Source organism: Coregonus clupeaformis, chromosome 36 (assembly GCF_020615455.1).
Source record: "Coregonus clupeaformis isolate EN_2021a chromosome 36, ASM2061545v1, whole genome shotgun sequence".
In the NCBI taxonomy this organism is placed as follows: domain Eukaryota; kingdom Metazoa; phylum Chordata; class Actinopteri; order Salmoniformes; family Salmonidae; genus Coregonus; species Coregonus clupeaformis.
Window position 1 is genome coordinate 4,832,315 of NC_059227.1, and position 12,500 is coordinate 4,844,814.

Sequence of the window (12,500 nt, forward strand, 5' to 3'; positions counted from 1 at the left end):
CCGTCTCATAATCAGCCACTATAGAATACATAGTGTACCATTTGGGACATAGACATGACACTCCAGTACCCACCGTCTCATAATCAGCCACTATAGAATACATAGTGTACCATTTGGGACATAGACATGACACTCCAGTACCCACCGTCTCATAATCAGCCACTATAGAATACATAGTGTACCATTTGGGACATAGACATGACACTCCAGTACCCACCGCCTCATAATCAGCCAGCTCCAGACGGGTCTTGTTCTGCATGGTCCTCTTGCACAGATAGATAGCTGGAGGGAGGGGAGAGGGGGGAGGAGAGGGAGAGGAGAGGGAGAGAGGGGAGGGGAGAGGGAGGGAGGGGGGAGGGGGGAGGAGAGGGAGAGGAGAGGAGAGGGAGAGAGGGGAGAGGAGAGGGAGGGAGAGGGGGGGAGAGGGGGGGAGAGGGAGGGAGAGAGAAAGAGAGGGGAGAGAAAGAGAGAGAGAGAGAGGGGAGAGAGAGAGGGAGAGTGAGAGAGAGCGAGAGAGAGAGAGAGAGAGAGGGGAGAGAGAGAGAAAGAGGGGGAGAGTGAGAGAGAGAGAGAGAGGGAGAGAGGAGAGGGAGAGAGAAAGAGAAAGAGAGGGGAGAGAGAGAGTTAGAGAGAAAGAGGGGGAGAGAGAGAGAGAGAGAGGAGAGAGAGAGAGAGAAAGTGGGGAGAGAGAAAAAGGGGCGAGAGAGAAAGAGAGGGGGGCGAGAGAGAAAGAGAGGGGAGAGAGAGAGAAAGAGGGGAGAGAGAAAGAGAGGGGAGAGAGAGACCTAAGACTGAGCCTTATCAGTGGTTCAGTAAATCTCTTCAATCCATCCTTATCTCTCTCCCTCTCCATCCATCCTTATCTCTCCCTCTCCCTGTCCCTCTCCCTCTCCATCTCCATCCATCCCTCGCTCTCCCTCTCCATCCATCCCTATCTCTCTCTATCTCTCTCTCCCTCTCCCTCTCCCTCTCCCCCTCCATCCATCCCCATCTCTCTCCCTCTCCATCCATCCCCATCTCTCTCCCTCTCCATCCATCCTTATCTCTCCCTCTCCCTGTCCCTCTCCCTCTCCATCTCCATCCATCCCTCGCTCTCCCTCTCCATCCATCCCTATCTCTCTCTATCTCTCTCTCCCTCTCCCTCTCCCTCTCCCCCTCCATCCATCCCCATCTCTCTCCCTCTCCATCCATCCCCATCTCTCTCCCTCTCCATCCATCCCTATCTCTCTCCCTCTCCATCCATCCCATCCCTTCCTCACCAGCTCCCTTCATCACTCTTTCTTCACTCTCCCTCTCCACACATCCATCCATCCATCACTCCATCCATCCATCCATCCATCACTCCATCCATCCATCCCACTCCCCCTCTCCCCTCATCTTCCACCCCCCCGCCCCCCCTCATTATCTCTCTCTCTCTCCCGGTCCTAGTCCCTGATCAGATTTAGTTCCTCCCTAGTTCCTGGGAGGTGTCCACTGGAGCTGATGAGTCTCCTGGTTGTGACTGTTCTGAGAGCTGTGGCTATCTATTAATGTCCACTGGAGCTGATGGGTCTCCTGGTTGTGACTGTTCTGAGAGCTGTGGCTATCTGTAATGTCCACTGGAGCTGATGAGTCTCCTGGTTGTGACTGTTCTGAGAGCTGTGGCTATCTGTAATGTCCACTGGAGCTGATGAGTCTCCTGGTTGTGACTGTTCTGAGAGCTGTGGCTATCTGTAATGTCCACTGGAGTGATGGGGACCGGGACACTGTCCTATAGGAGGTAGTGTTAGGGTTTCTAGCCCCTATAGTGAATGACATACCATAGACATAGAATTTCCACCCGTCACACAGAGCATTGATTTGAAAGGGAATTTCTGTTCTAGTATTTCCATTTCTATGGACTTACCATAGTCTGTGTTCTCTGGCTCCCAGCAGTTAGAAAGCCAAAAATATGGAGCCTGTGGGTCAAGGAGGGATGGAGAGAGGTTGGAGGGATGGAGAGAGGTTGGAGGGATGGATGGAGAGAGGTTGGAGGGATGGATGGAGAGAGGTTGGAGGGATGGATGGAGAGAGGTTGGAGGGATGGATGGAGAGAGGTTGGAGGGATGGATGGAGAGAGGTTGGAGGGATGGATGGAGAGAGGTTGGAGGGATGGATGGAGAGAGGTTGGAGGGATGGAGAGAGGTTGGAGGGAGGATGGAGAGAGGTTGGAGGGATGGAGAGAGGTTTGAGGGATGGATGGAGAGAGGTTGGAGGGATGGATGGAGAGAGGTTGGAGGGATGGATGGAGAGAGGTTGGAGGGATGGATGGAGAGAGGTTGGAGGGATGGATGGAGAGAGGTTGGAGGGATGGATGGAGAGAGGTTGGAGGGATGGAGAGAGGTTGGAGGGAGGATGGAGAGAGGTTGGAGGGATGGAGAGAGGTTTGAGGGATGGATGGAGAGAGGTTGGAGGGATGGATGGAGAGAGGTTGGAGGGATGGATGGAGAGGGGTTGGAGGGATGGAGAGAGGTTGGAGGGAGGATGGAGAGAGGTTGGAGGGATGGATGGAGAGAGGTTGGAGGGATGGATGGAGAGAGGTTGGAGGGATGGAGAGAGGTTGGAGGGATGGAGAGAGGTTGGAGGGATGGATGGAGAGAGGTTGGAGGGATGGATGGAGAGAGGTTGGAGGGATGGAGAGAGGTTGGAGGGATGGAGAGAGGTTGGAGGGAGGATGGAGAGAGGTTGGAGGGAGGATGGAGAGAGGTTGGAGGGATGGATGGAGAGAGGTTGGAGGGATGGATGGAGAGAGGTTGGAGGGATGGATGGAGAGAGGTTGGAGGGATGGATGGAGAGAGGTTGGAGGGATGGATGGAGAGAGGTTGGAGGGAGGATGGAGAGAGGTTGGAGGGATGGATGGAGAGAGGTTGGAGGGATGGATGGAGAGAGGTTGGAGGGATGGAGAGAGGTTGGAGGGATGGATGGAGAGAGGTTGGAGGGAGGATGGAGAGAGGTTGGAGGGAGGATGGAGAGAGGTTGGAGGGATGGATGGAGAGAGGTTGGAGGGATGGATGGAGAGAGGTTGGAGGGATGGATGGAGAGAGGTTGGAGGGATGGATGGAGAGAGGTTGGAGGGATGGAGAGAGGTTGGAGGGATGGAGAGAGGTTGGAGGGATGGAGAGAGGTTGGAGGGATGGAGAGAGGTTGGAGGGAGGATGGAGAGAGGTTGGAGGGATGGAGAGAGGTTGGAGGGATGGATGGAGAGAGGTTGGAGGGATGGATGGAGAGAGGTTGGAGGGATGGATGGAGAGAGGTTGGAGGGATGGATGGAGAGAGGTTGGAGGGATGGAGAGAGGTTGGAGGGATGGAGAGAGGTTGGAGGGATGGAGAGGGGTTGGAGGGATGGAGAGAGGTTGGAGGGATGGATGGAGAGAGGTTGGAGGGATGGATGGAGAGAGGTTGGAGGGATGGATGGAGAGAGGTTGGAGGGATGGAGAGAGGTTGGAGGGAGGATGGAGAGAGGTTGGAGGGATGGATGGCGAGAGGTTGGAGGGATGGAGAGAGGTTGGAGGGATGGAGAGAGGTTGGAGGGATGGATGGAGAGAGGTTGGAGGGATGGAGAGAGGTTGGAGGGATGGATGGAGAGAGGTTGGAGGGATGGAGAGAGGTTGGAGGGATGGAGAGAGGTTGGAGGGAGGATGGAGAGAGGTTGGAGGGAGGATGGAGAGAGGATGGAGAGAGGTTGGAGGGAGGATGGAGAGAGGTTGGAGGGAGGATGGAGAGAGGTTGGAGGGATGGATGGAGAGAGGTTGGAGGGATGGATGGAGAGAGGTTGGAGGGATGGAGAGAGGTTGGAGGGATGGATGGAGAGAGGTTGGAGGGATGGAGAGAGGTTGGAGGGATGGAGAGAGGTTGGAGGGATGGATGGAGAGAGGTTGGAGAGAGGTTGGAGGGATGGAGAGAGGTTGGAGGGATGGAGAGAGGTTGGAGGGAGGATGGAGAGAGGTTGGAGGGAGGATGGAGAGAGGTTGGAGGGAGGATGGAGAGAGGTTGTAGGGAGGATGGAGTGAGGTTGGAGGGATGGAGAGAGGTTGGAGGGATGGAGAGAGGTTGGAGGGAGGATGGAGAGAGGTTGGAGGGAGGATGGAGAGAGGTTGGAGGGAGGATGGAGAGAGGTTGGAGGGATGGAGAGAGGATGGAGAGAGGTTGGAGGGAGGATGGAGAGAGGTTGGAGGGAGGATGGAGAGAGGTTGGAGGGATGGAGAGAGGTTGGAGGGATGGAGAGAGGTTGGAGGGAGGATGGAGAGAGGTTGGAGGGAGGATGAGGAGAGGTTGGAGGGAGGATGGAGAGAGGTTGGAGGGAGGATGGAGAGAGGTTGGAGGGAGGATGGAGAGAGGTTGGAGGGAGGATGGAGAGAGGTTGGAGGGATGGATGGAGAGAGGTTGGAGGGATGGATGGAGAGAGGTTGGAGGGATGGATGGAGAGAGGTTGGAGGGATGGATGGAGAGAGGTTGGAGGGATGGATGGAGAGAGGTTGGAGGGATGGATGGAGAGAGGTTGGAGGGATGGATGGAGAGAGGTTGGAGGGATGGATGGAGAGAGGTTGGAGGGATGGATGGAGAGAGGTTAGAGGGATGGATGGAGAGAGGTTGGAGGGATGGAGAGAGGTTGGAGGGATGGAGAGAGGTTGGAGGGATGGAGAGAGGTTGGAGGGATGGAGAGAGGTTGGAGGGATGGAGAATGGAGAGAAGTTTGGACAGAGGAGTGAGGATGAAGGGAAGAATAGTTATAAGGGAGGATGAAAGTAGGTGTGCAGAGGAGTCATTATCGGTAAGAATGAGGACAATATTAGTCAATAACGTAGAGTAAAAATATGTCCGACATATAGTTGATTCAACAGAAATAAATATACAGTAGACTGCTTTCCAATGGTCACATGTGTCATGCTGCGAAAGCTTCCGACAGATAAAAGAGGCTGGCATGAATTAATTTATTGCTATAATGTAATCTGCACAGCGTGCGGAGTAGGCGGGAGGCAGAAGGTGAAATGGAATTGTGTGCATCCCAAATGGCACCCTATTCCCTATGTAGTGCACTGCTTTTGACCAGGGCCCATTGAGCGCTGGTCAAAAGTAGTGCCCTATACAGTATAGGGAATAGGGTTCCATTTAGAACACAGGGGCTTTTGTTTTCCCTCTGTGAAGGTCTCTGAGCCTCCTGGTACAAAGCCTCTCAGAGTAGGAGCGCTGGTCTAGGATCAGTTAGCAGACGTTTTTATCCAAAGTGATTTACAGTCATGCGTGCATACATTTTTACGTATGGGTGGTCCCGGGGGATCGAACCCACTACCCTGGCGTTACAAGCGCCGTGCTCTACCAGCTGAGCTACAGAGGACCACATTGAGCTACAGAGGACCACTTTTTAGATCGTAATGAATATATGGATTACGTGGGACCTGATCGTAGATCAGCGCTCCTACTCTGAGGCTTTGTGTAAACAGGCCCCTAACTGTTCTCTCTGTGGGTTCAGTTGTGATAAATATTTCACAGGATATTCCACCATTCATTTTTAATGGGGTCATGGACCCCCTGTGTGGAAACAGAGGAAGTACCTTAGCGGATGTGGTATTGTGTCGTACGGATCAGGGATCAGGAGAATTTTGATTTGGTTCCATGACTAAGATGGAAAGTGTCTGATACTTCGTCATTCTCAATCTGTCAGATTCAGATTAACACGAGGCAGCACATGACCATGTCTGTCGTCAAATTCAGATTAACACGAGGCAGCACTTGTCCATGTCTGTCGTCAGATTCAGATTAACACGAGGCAGCACTTGACTATGTCTGTCGTCAGATTCAGATTAACACGAGGCAGCACTTGACCATGTCTGTCGTCAAATTCAGATTAACACGAGGCAGCACTTGTCCATGTCTGTTGTCAGATTCAGATTAACACGAGGCAGCACTTGTCCATGTCTGTCGTCAGATTCAGATTAACACGAGGCAGCACTTGTCCATGTCTGTCGTCAGATTCAGATTAACATGAGGCAGCACTTGACCATGTCTGTCATCAGATTCAGATTAACACGAGGCAGCACATGACCATGTCTGTCGTCAGATTCAGATTAACACGAGGCAGCACTTGACCATGTCTGTAGTCAGATTCAGATTAACACTGGGCAGCACTTGTCCATGTCTGTCGTCAGATTAACACGAGGCAGCACTTGACCATGTCTGTCGTCAGATTCAGATTAACACGAGGCAGCACTTGACCATGTCTGTCGTCAGATTCAGATTAACACGAGGCAGCACTTGTCCATGTCTGTCGTCAGATTCAGATTAACACTGGGCAGCACTTGTCCATGTCTGTCGTCAGATTCAGATTAACACTGGGCAGCACTTGTCCATGTCTGTCGTCAGATTCAGATTAACACTGGGCAGCACTTGTCCATGTCTGTCTTGCGCTCTCATTTTTTCTCTCCATGAAGAGAGTAGGAAGTAGGAAGTAGGAAGTAGGCTACACATGCATGGGAGAACAACTGTTCACATTGGTGCAGTTTCACTCACTGGCAGTTGAGAGTTTCATCTGGCTCCTCAGTGCAGAGATGTATGAAATGTTTGTTTTTAGCTGTTAACGGGGGAATGTTCCTACACCTTTCCCACAACATAATGCAATGTTCTGGGAACATTCACAGAACCAATTTTGCTTTGCTGGGATCCCTATGTAATCCCTCTTTGCCTCATTTTAGAGGGATTAAATGTCCTTATATGGTCCTACCGCTCACCTGGAAGCTGGTTTATATGGTCCTACTGCTCACCTGGAAGCTGGCTTATATGGTACTACTGCTCACCTGGAAGCTTGCCTTATATGGTCCTACTGCTCACCTGGAAGCTGCCTTATATGGTCCTACTGCTCACCTGGAAGCTGGCTTATATGGTCCTACTGCTCACCTGGAAGCTTGCCTTATATGGTCCTACTGCTCACCTGGAAGCTGGCTTATATGGTCCTACCGCTCACCTGGAAGCTGGCTTATATGGTCCTACTGCTCACCTGGAAGCTTGCCTTATATGGTCCTACTGCTCACCTGGAAGCGATAGAAGGTTCCGTCGTCTTTGAGTGACAGGACGTGATCAGAGACGGGGAAGAGATATCCATGAGCAGCAATCAGACTCCCGATGTGCATCGCCTCAGCTACAGGGGAAGGACAAGGACGGGACACAGTCAGTGATTTACTGACATGTAATAAATGTTGTAGTAAGAGTTTATCACATCTTTATAAACTGGGTGGTTGGAGCCCTGACAACCGTGGTATATCAGACCGCATACCACGGGTATGACAAAACATTCATTTTTACTGCTGTAATTACATTGGTAACCAGTTCATAATAGCAATAAGGCACCTCAGGGGTTTGTGGTACGGCTAAGAACAGCCCTTAGCCGTGGTATATTGACCATATACCACACCCCCTCGTGCCTTATTGCTTAATTATTGCATTATTGCATTTGAACACAAAGCTCATTATCTTGAACTATATCAATGTACAGTAACAAGGAAGAGACAATTACAAACATGTAATACATGCTCTATTAAGAGTTTATAAAGGGTCTATCACACGTTTAATACATTCTTTAAACAAACTTTAATTGCCATTGAATACAAAACTCCAAAAAGCATTTCAAATTGTCTTCATGACATTTACCCACCTGGATCCTCAATGGCTAGGTTCTTCATCAGCCACTGCACTATGTCTGCACCTGGCAGAGGCAAGAGACAGAGACTATTATAGAAGACGAACAACACACACGCACGTAGGTGTAAGCTTTTCTTTACTTTGGCAAAGGTAGACCACAGAACTGTAGTTACTATTTACTCAATATAAACCTCCCCGGTGTAAAAAAAGCTTGAGCTGTCTGCATTGGAAAAGGCAAGAGGGGAGAGTGTGTGAGTGTGTGAGTGTGTGTGTGAGAGAGAGAGAGAGAGAGAGAGAGAGAGAGAGAGAGAGAGAGAGAGAGACCCAGAAAACCTGAGCCTACGCCTTCACTATGGTGACTCACTAAAACAATACAGAAATACACTACGGAAAAAGAAGGAACAGCATGTCAGAAATCAGCTCAATGTAATTGAAGAATCCATAGACTCTAACCACTTCTGGGAAAATTGGAAAACACTAAACAAAGAACAACACGAAGAGCTATCTATCCAAAACGGAGATGTATGGGTAAACCACTTCTCCAATCTTTTTGGCCCTATAACAAAGAACAAACAGCAAAAAAATATACATGATCAAATGCAAATCTTAGAATCAACTATTAAAGACTACCAGAACCCACTGGATGTAATTCTCCAATTACATTGAATGAACTACAGGACAAAATACAAACCCTCCAACCCAAAAAGGCCTGTGGTGTTGATGGTATCCTCAATGAAATACAGACCACAAATTCCAATTGGCTATACTTAAACTCTTTAACATCATCCTTAGCTCTGGCATCTTGCCCAATATTTGGAACCAAGGACTGATCACCCCAATCCACAAAAGTGGAGACAAATTTGACCCCAATAACTACCGTGGGATATGGAGACCTTCAACAGCAACCTTGGGAAAATCCTCTGCATTATCATTAACAGCAGACTAGTTCATTTCCTCAGTGAAAACAATGTACTGAGCAAATGTCAAATTGGCTTTTTACCAAATTACCGTACGACAGACCACGTATTCACCCTGCACACCCTAATTGACAAACAAACAAACCAAAACAAAGGCAAAGTCTTCTCATGCTTTGTTCATTTCAAAAAAGCTTTTGACTCAATTTGGCATGAGGGTCTGCTATACAAATTGATGGGAAGTGGTGTTGGGGGAAAAACATACAACATTATAAAATCCATGTACACAAACAACAAGTGTGCGGTTAAAATTGGCAAAAAACACACACATTTCTTTCCACAGGGCCATCGGGTGAGACAGGGATGCAGTTTAAGCCCCACACTCTTCAACATATATATCAACTAATTTGCGAGGGCACTAGAACAGTCTGCAGCACCCGGCCTCACCCTACTAGAATCTGAAGTCAAATGTCTACTGTTTGCTGATGATCTGGTGCTTCTGTCACCAACCAAGGAGGGCCTACAGCAGCACCTAGATCTTCTGCACAGATTATGTCAGACCTTGGCCCTGACAGTAAATCTCAGTAAGACAAAAATAATGGTGTTCCAAAAAAGGTCCAGTTGCCAGGACCACAAATAGAAATTCCATCTAGACACCGTTGCCCTAGAGCACACAAAAAACTATACATACCTCGGCCTAAACATCAGCGCCACAGGTAACTTCCACAAAGCTGTGAACGATCTGAGAGACAAGGCAAGAAGGGCCTTCTATGCCATCAAAAGGAACATAAAATTCGACATACCAATTAGGATCTGGCTAGAAATACTTGAATCAGTTATAGAACCCATTGCCCTTTATGGTTGTGAGGTCTGGGGTCCGCTCACCAACCAAGAATTCACAAAATGGGACAAACACCAAATTGAGACTCCAACCAAGAATTCAGCAAAAATATCCTCTGTGTACAACGTAAAACACCAAATAATGCATGCAGAGCAGAATTAGGCCGATAACCGCTAATTATCAAAATCCAGAAAAGAGCCGTTAAATTCTACAACCACCGAAAAGGAAGAAATTCCCAAACCTTCCATAGCAAAGTCATCACCTACAGAGAGATTAACTTGGAGAAGAGTCCCCTAAGTAAGCTGGTCCTTGGGCTCTGTTCACAAACACAAACAGACCCCACAGAGCCCCAGGACAACAACAACAACAACACAATTAGACCCAACCAAATCATGAGAAAACATAAAGAGAATCACATGACATATTTGGAAAGATTTTTTTTTTAAACTGTGCAAACTAGAATTATATTTGGCCCTGAACAGAGAGTACACAGTGGCAGAATACCTAACCACTGTGACTGACCCGAAATTAAGGTAATCTTTGACTATGTACAGACTGTGAGCATAGCCTTGCTATTTAGAAAGGCCGCCGTAGGCAGACTGCCCACAAAATGAGGTGAAAACTCAACTGCACTTCCTAACTTCCTGCCAAATGTATGACCATATTAGAGACTCATATTTCCCTCATATTACACAGACCCATAAAGAATTCGAAAGAAAATAAAATTTTGATAAACAACCATATCTATTAGGTGAAAAACCACAGTGTGCCATCACAGCAGCAATATGTGTGACCTGTTGCCACAAGAAAAGGGCAACCAATGAAGAACAAACACCATTGTAAATACAACCTATATTTATGTTTATTTATTTTCCTTTTTGTACTTTAACTATTTTCACATCATTACAACTCTGTACATAGACATAATATGACACTTGAAATGTCTTTATTCTTTTTGAACTTTTGTGAGTGTAATGTTTACTGTTAATTATTTATTGTTTATTTCACTTTTGGCAATGTAAACATATGTTTCCCATGCCAATAAAGCCCTTAAATTGAATTGAATTGAGCGAGCGAGCGAGCGAGATAGAGATAGAGATAGAGATAGAGAGAGAGAGAGAGAACAATCCTCTCAATGACTATAGAAGCACTGCCTTCCACATCATTTATTTGATTTGTGGCTCTACGCTGTGTCCGTGTGCATATGTCTGTAGTAATAGTGTTAGAGAGAGAGAGAGAGAGAGGCTTGTGGTTCTACGCTGTGTCCGTGTGCATATGTCTGTAGTAATATTGTTTATTGATAGGCCTCTCTGCTCATGGCCCACTAAAGTAATATATCCTGAGAAGGGATGAATCATAAGAGTGGTTGAGGTCATCAATTATTTGGTGTTGCCGTGGCCACACACACACACACACACACACACACACACACACACACACACGCCGGCCTCAGCTGCACTCTCACCTGTGACGACGCTGGGTATCTTGGTCAGGAAGCTCTTCACAGTTCTGATGGGAACACCCTCAGTCTCATCCTGGATACGGGTCACTATCTCCTCAATCTGCAGGAGAGGAGCGTACATCACACATTTCACCTGTAGAGACGCAGCTTATTCTCATTCAGATCAAATCTATTTCACAAGACACCTGAGATACTTAGCCCAGTTTTCAGAATGAAGGCAGTGCTCCTTTTTTGGGAATTCACTTTTCTAATCTTAATTAATATTACTAATTATACTGTTATCTGAATTACAGTCACAACCGATTACATGATATCTTTAGGCCTATCACATATTACTGAACACTTAGCTAAAGCCTATTTAGTTCCAGACCATTAAAGACAAGGCTCAAGTCTATCAACTGCTTACAGAGAATAATGTGTGGATGACGGGTTGGAGTAAAATCCAGACAATTGAGATTTGAATTCTAGTCACACACACACATACACACACACACACACACACACACACACACACACACACCCTCAGGCATATTAATATCCCTGTAGCCAGCAATGGAGCATGTTGCCCACCTCAGGCATATTAATATCCCTGTAGACAGTAATGGAGCACATTGCCCACCTTTTGGTCCCAATTTCTAAACGGTTCAAACGATATGGATGAAAATATCCTCAAATTAAAGCTGACAGTCTACACTTTAACCTCAGAGTCATTGTATCATTTCAAATTCAAAATGCTGGAGTACGGAGCCAAAACAACAACAAATGTGTCACTGTCCCAATACTGTTGGAGCTCACTGTATATAACCCACCGGAGAGAGAGAGACGGGTAAAGAGAGAGAGAGAGAGAGAGAGAGATAGGGAGAAAGAGAGATAGAGAGAGAGAGATAGGGAGAACGAGAGAGAGAGAGAGAGTGACAAAGAGAGCGAGAGAGAGAGAGAGAGACAGAGAGAGAGAGAGAGAGAGAGAGAGAGAGAGAGAGAGAGAGAGAGAGAGGATAGAGAGATAGAGAGATAGAGAGAGAAAGAGAGATAGAGAGAGAGAAAGAGGGAGAGAGAGAGAGAGAGAGAGACAAAGAGAGCGAGACAGAGAGAGAGAGAGAGAGACAGAGAGAGATAGAGAGAAAGAGGGAGACAGAGAGAGAGAGAGAGAGAGAGAGAGACAGAGACAGAGACAGAGACAGAGACAGACAGAGACAGAGACAGAGACAGAGACAGAGACAGAGACAGAGAGAGAGCCCTGTTGTGACCTGTTGCCACAAGAAAAGGGCAACCAGTGAAGAACAAACACCATTGTAAATACAACCCATATTTATGTTTATTTATTTTCCCATTTGTACTTTAACTATTTGCACATTGTTACAACACTGTATATAGACATAATATGACATTTGAAATGTCTTTATTCTTTTGAAACTTCTGAGTGTAATGTTTACTGTTAATATTTATTGTTTATCTCACTTTTGTTTACTATCTACTTCACTTGCTTTGGCAATGTTAACATACGTTTCCCATGCCAATAAAGCCCTTAAATTTAATTGAATTCAGAGAGAGGGAGAGAGGAGAGAGAGAGGAATCTAGTAGAACAAGATAACTCTGAAACAAAATGAGGACACTTAAATCAACAACGAGCCAA

At 47.4% G+C, this 12,500-nt stretch overlaps 1 protein-coding gene across 1 annotated transcript in view; it reads right to left on the reverse strand.

Moving 5' to 3' along the window:
• The window catches only part of LOC121552678 (regulator of G-protein signaling 6), a 125,017-nt gene that overhangs the window by 38,488 nt on the left and 74,029 nt on the right, over positions 1-12,500 (reverse strand). Inside the window, exons 2-6 of the mRNA XM_041865688.2 lie at positions 10,871-10,967; positions 7,664-7,714; positions 7,044-7,150; positions 1,886-1,937; positions 218-282 (exon numbers count right to left, since the gene is read on the reverse strand). Of these exons, the coding sequence (XP_041721622.2) occupies positions 218-282; positions 1,886-1,937; positions 7,044-7,150; positions 7,664-7,714; positions 10,871-10,967 (372 nt within the window). The remainder of the gene's footprint in view (positions 1-217; positions 283-1,885; positions 1,938-7,043; positions 7,151-7,663; positions 7,715-10,870; positions 10,968-12,500) is intronic.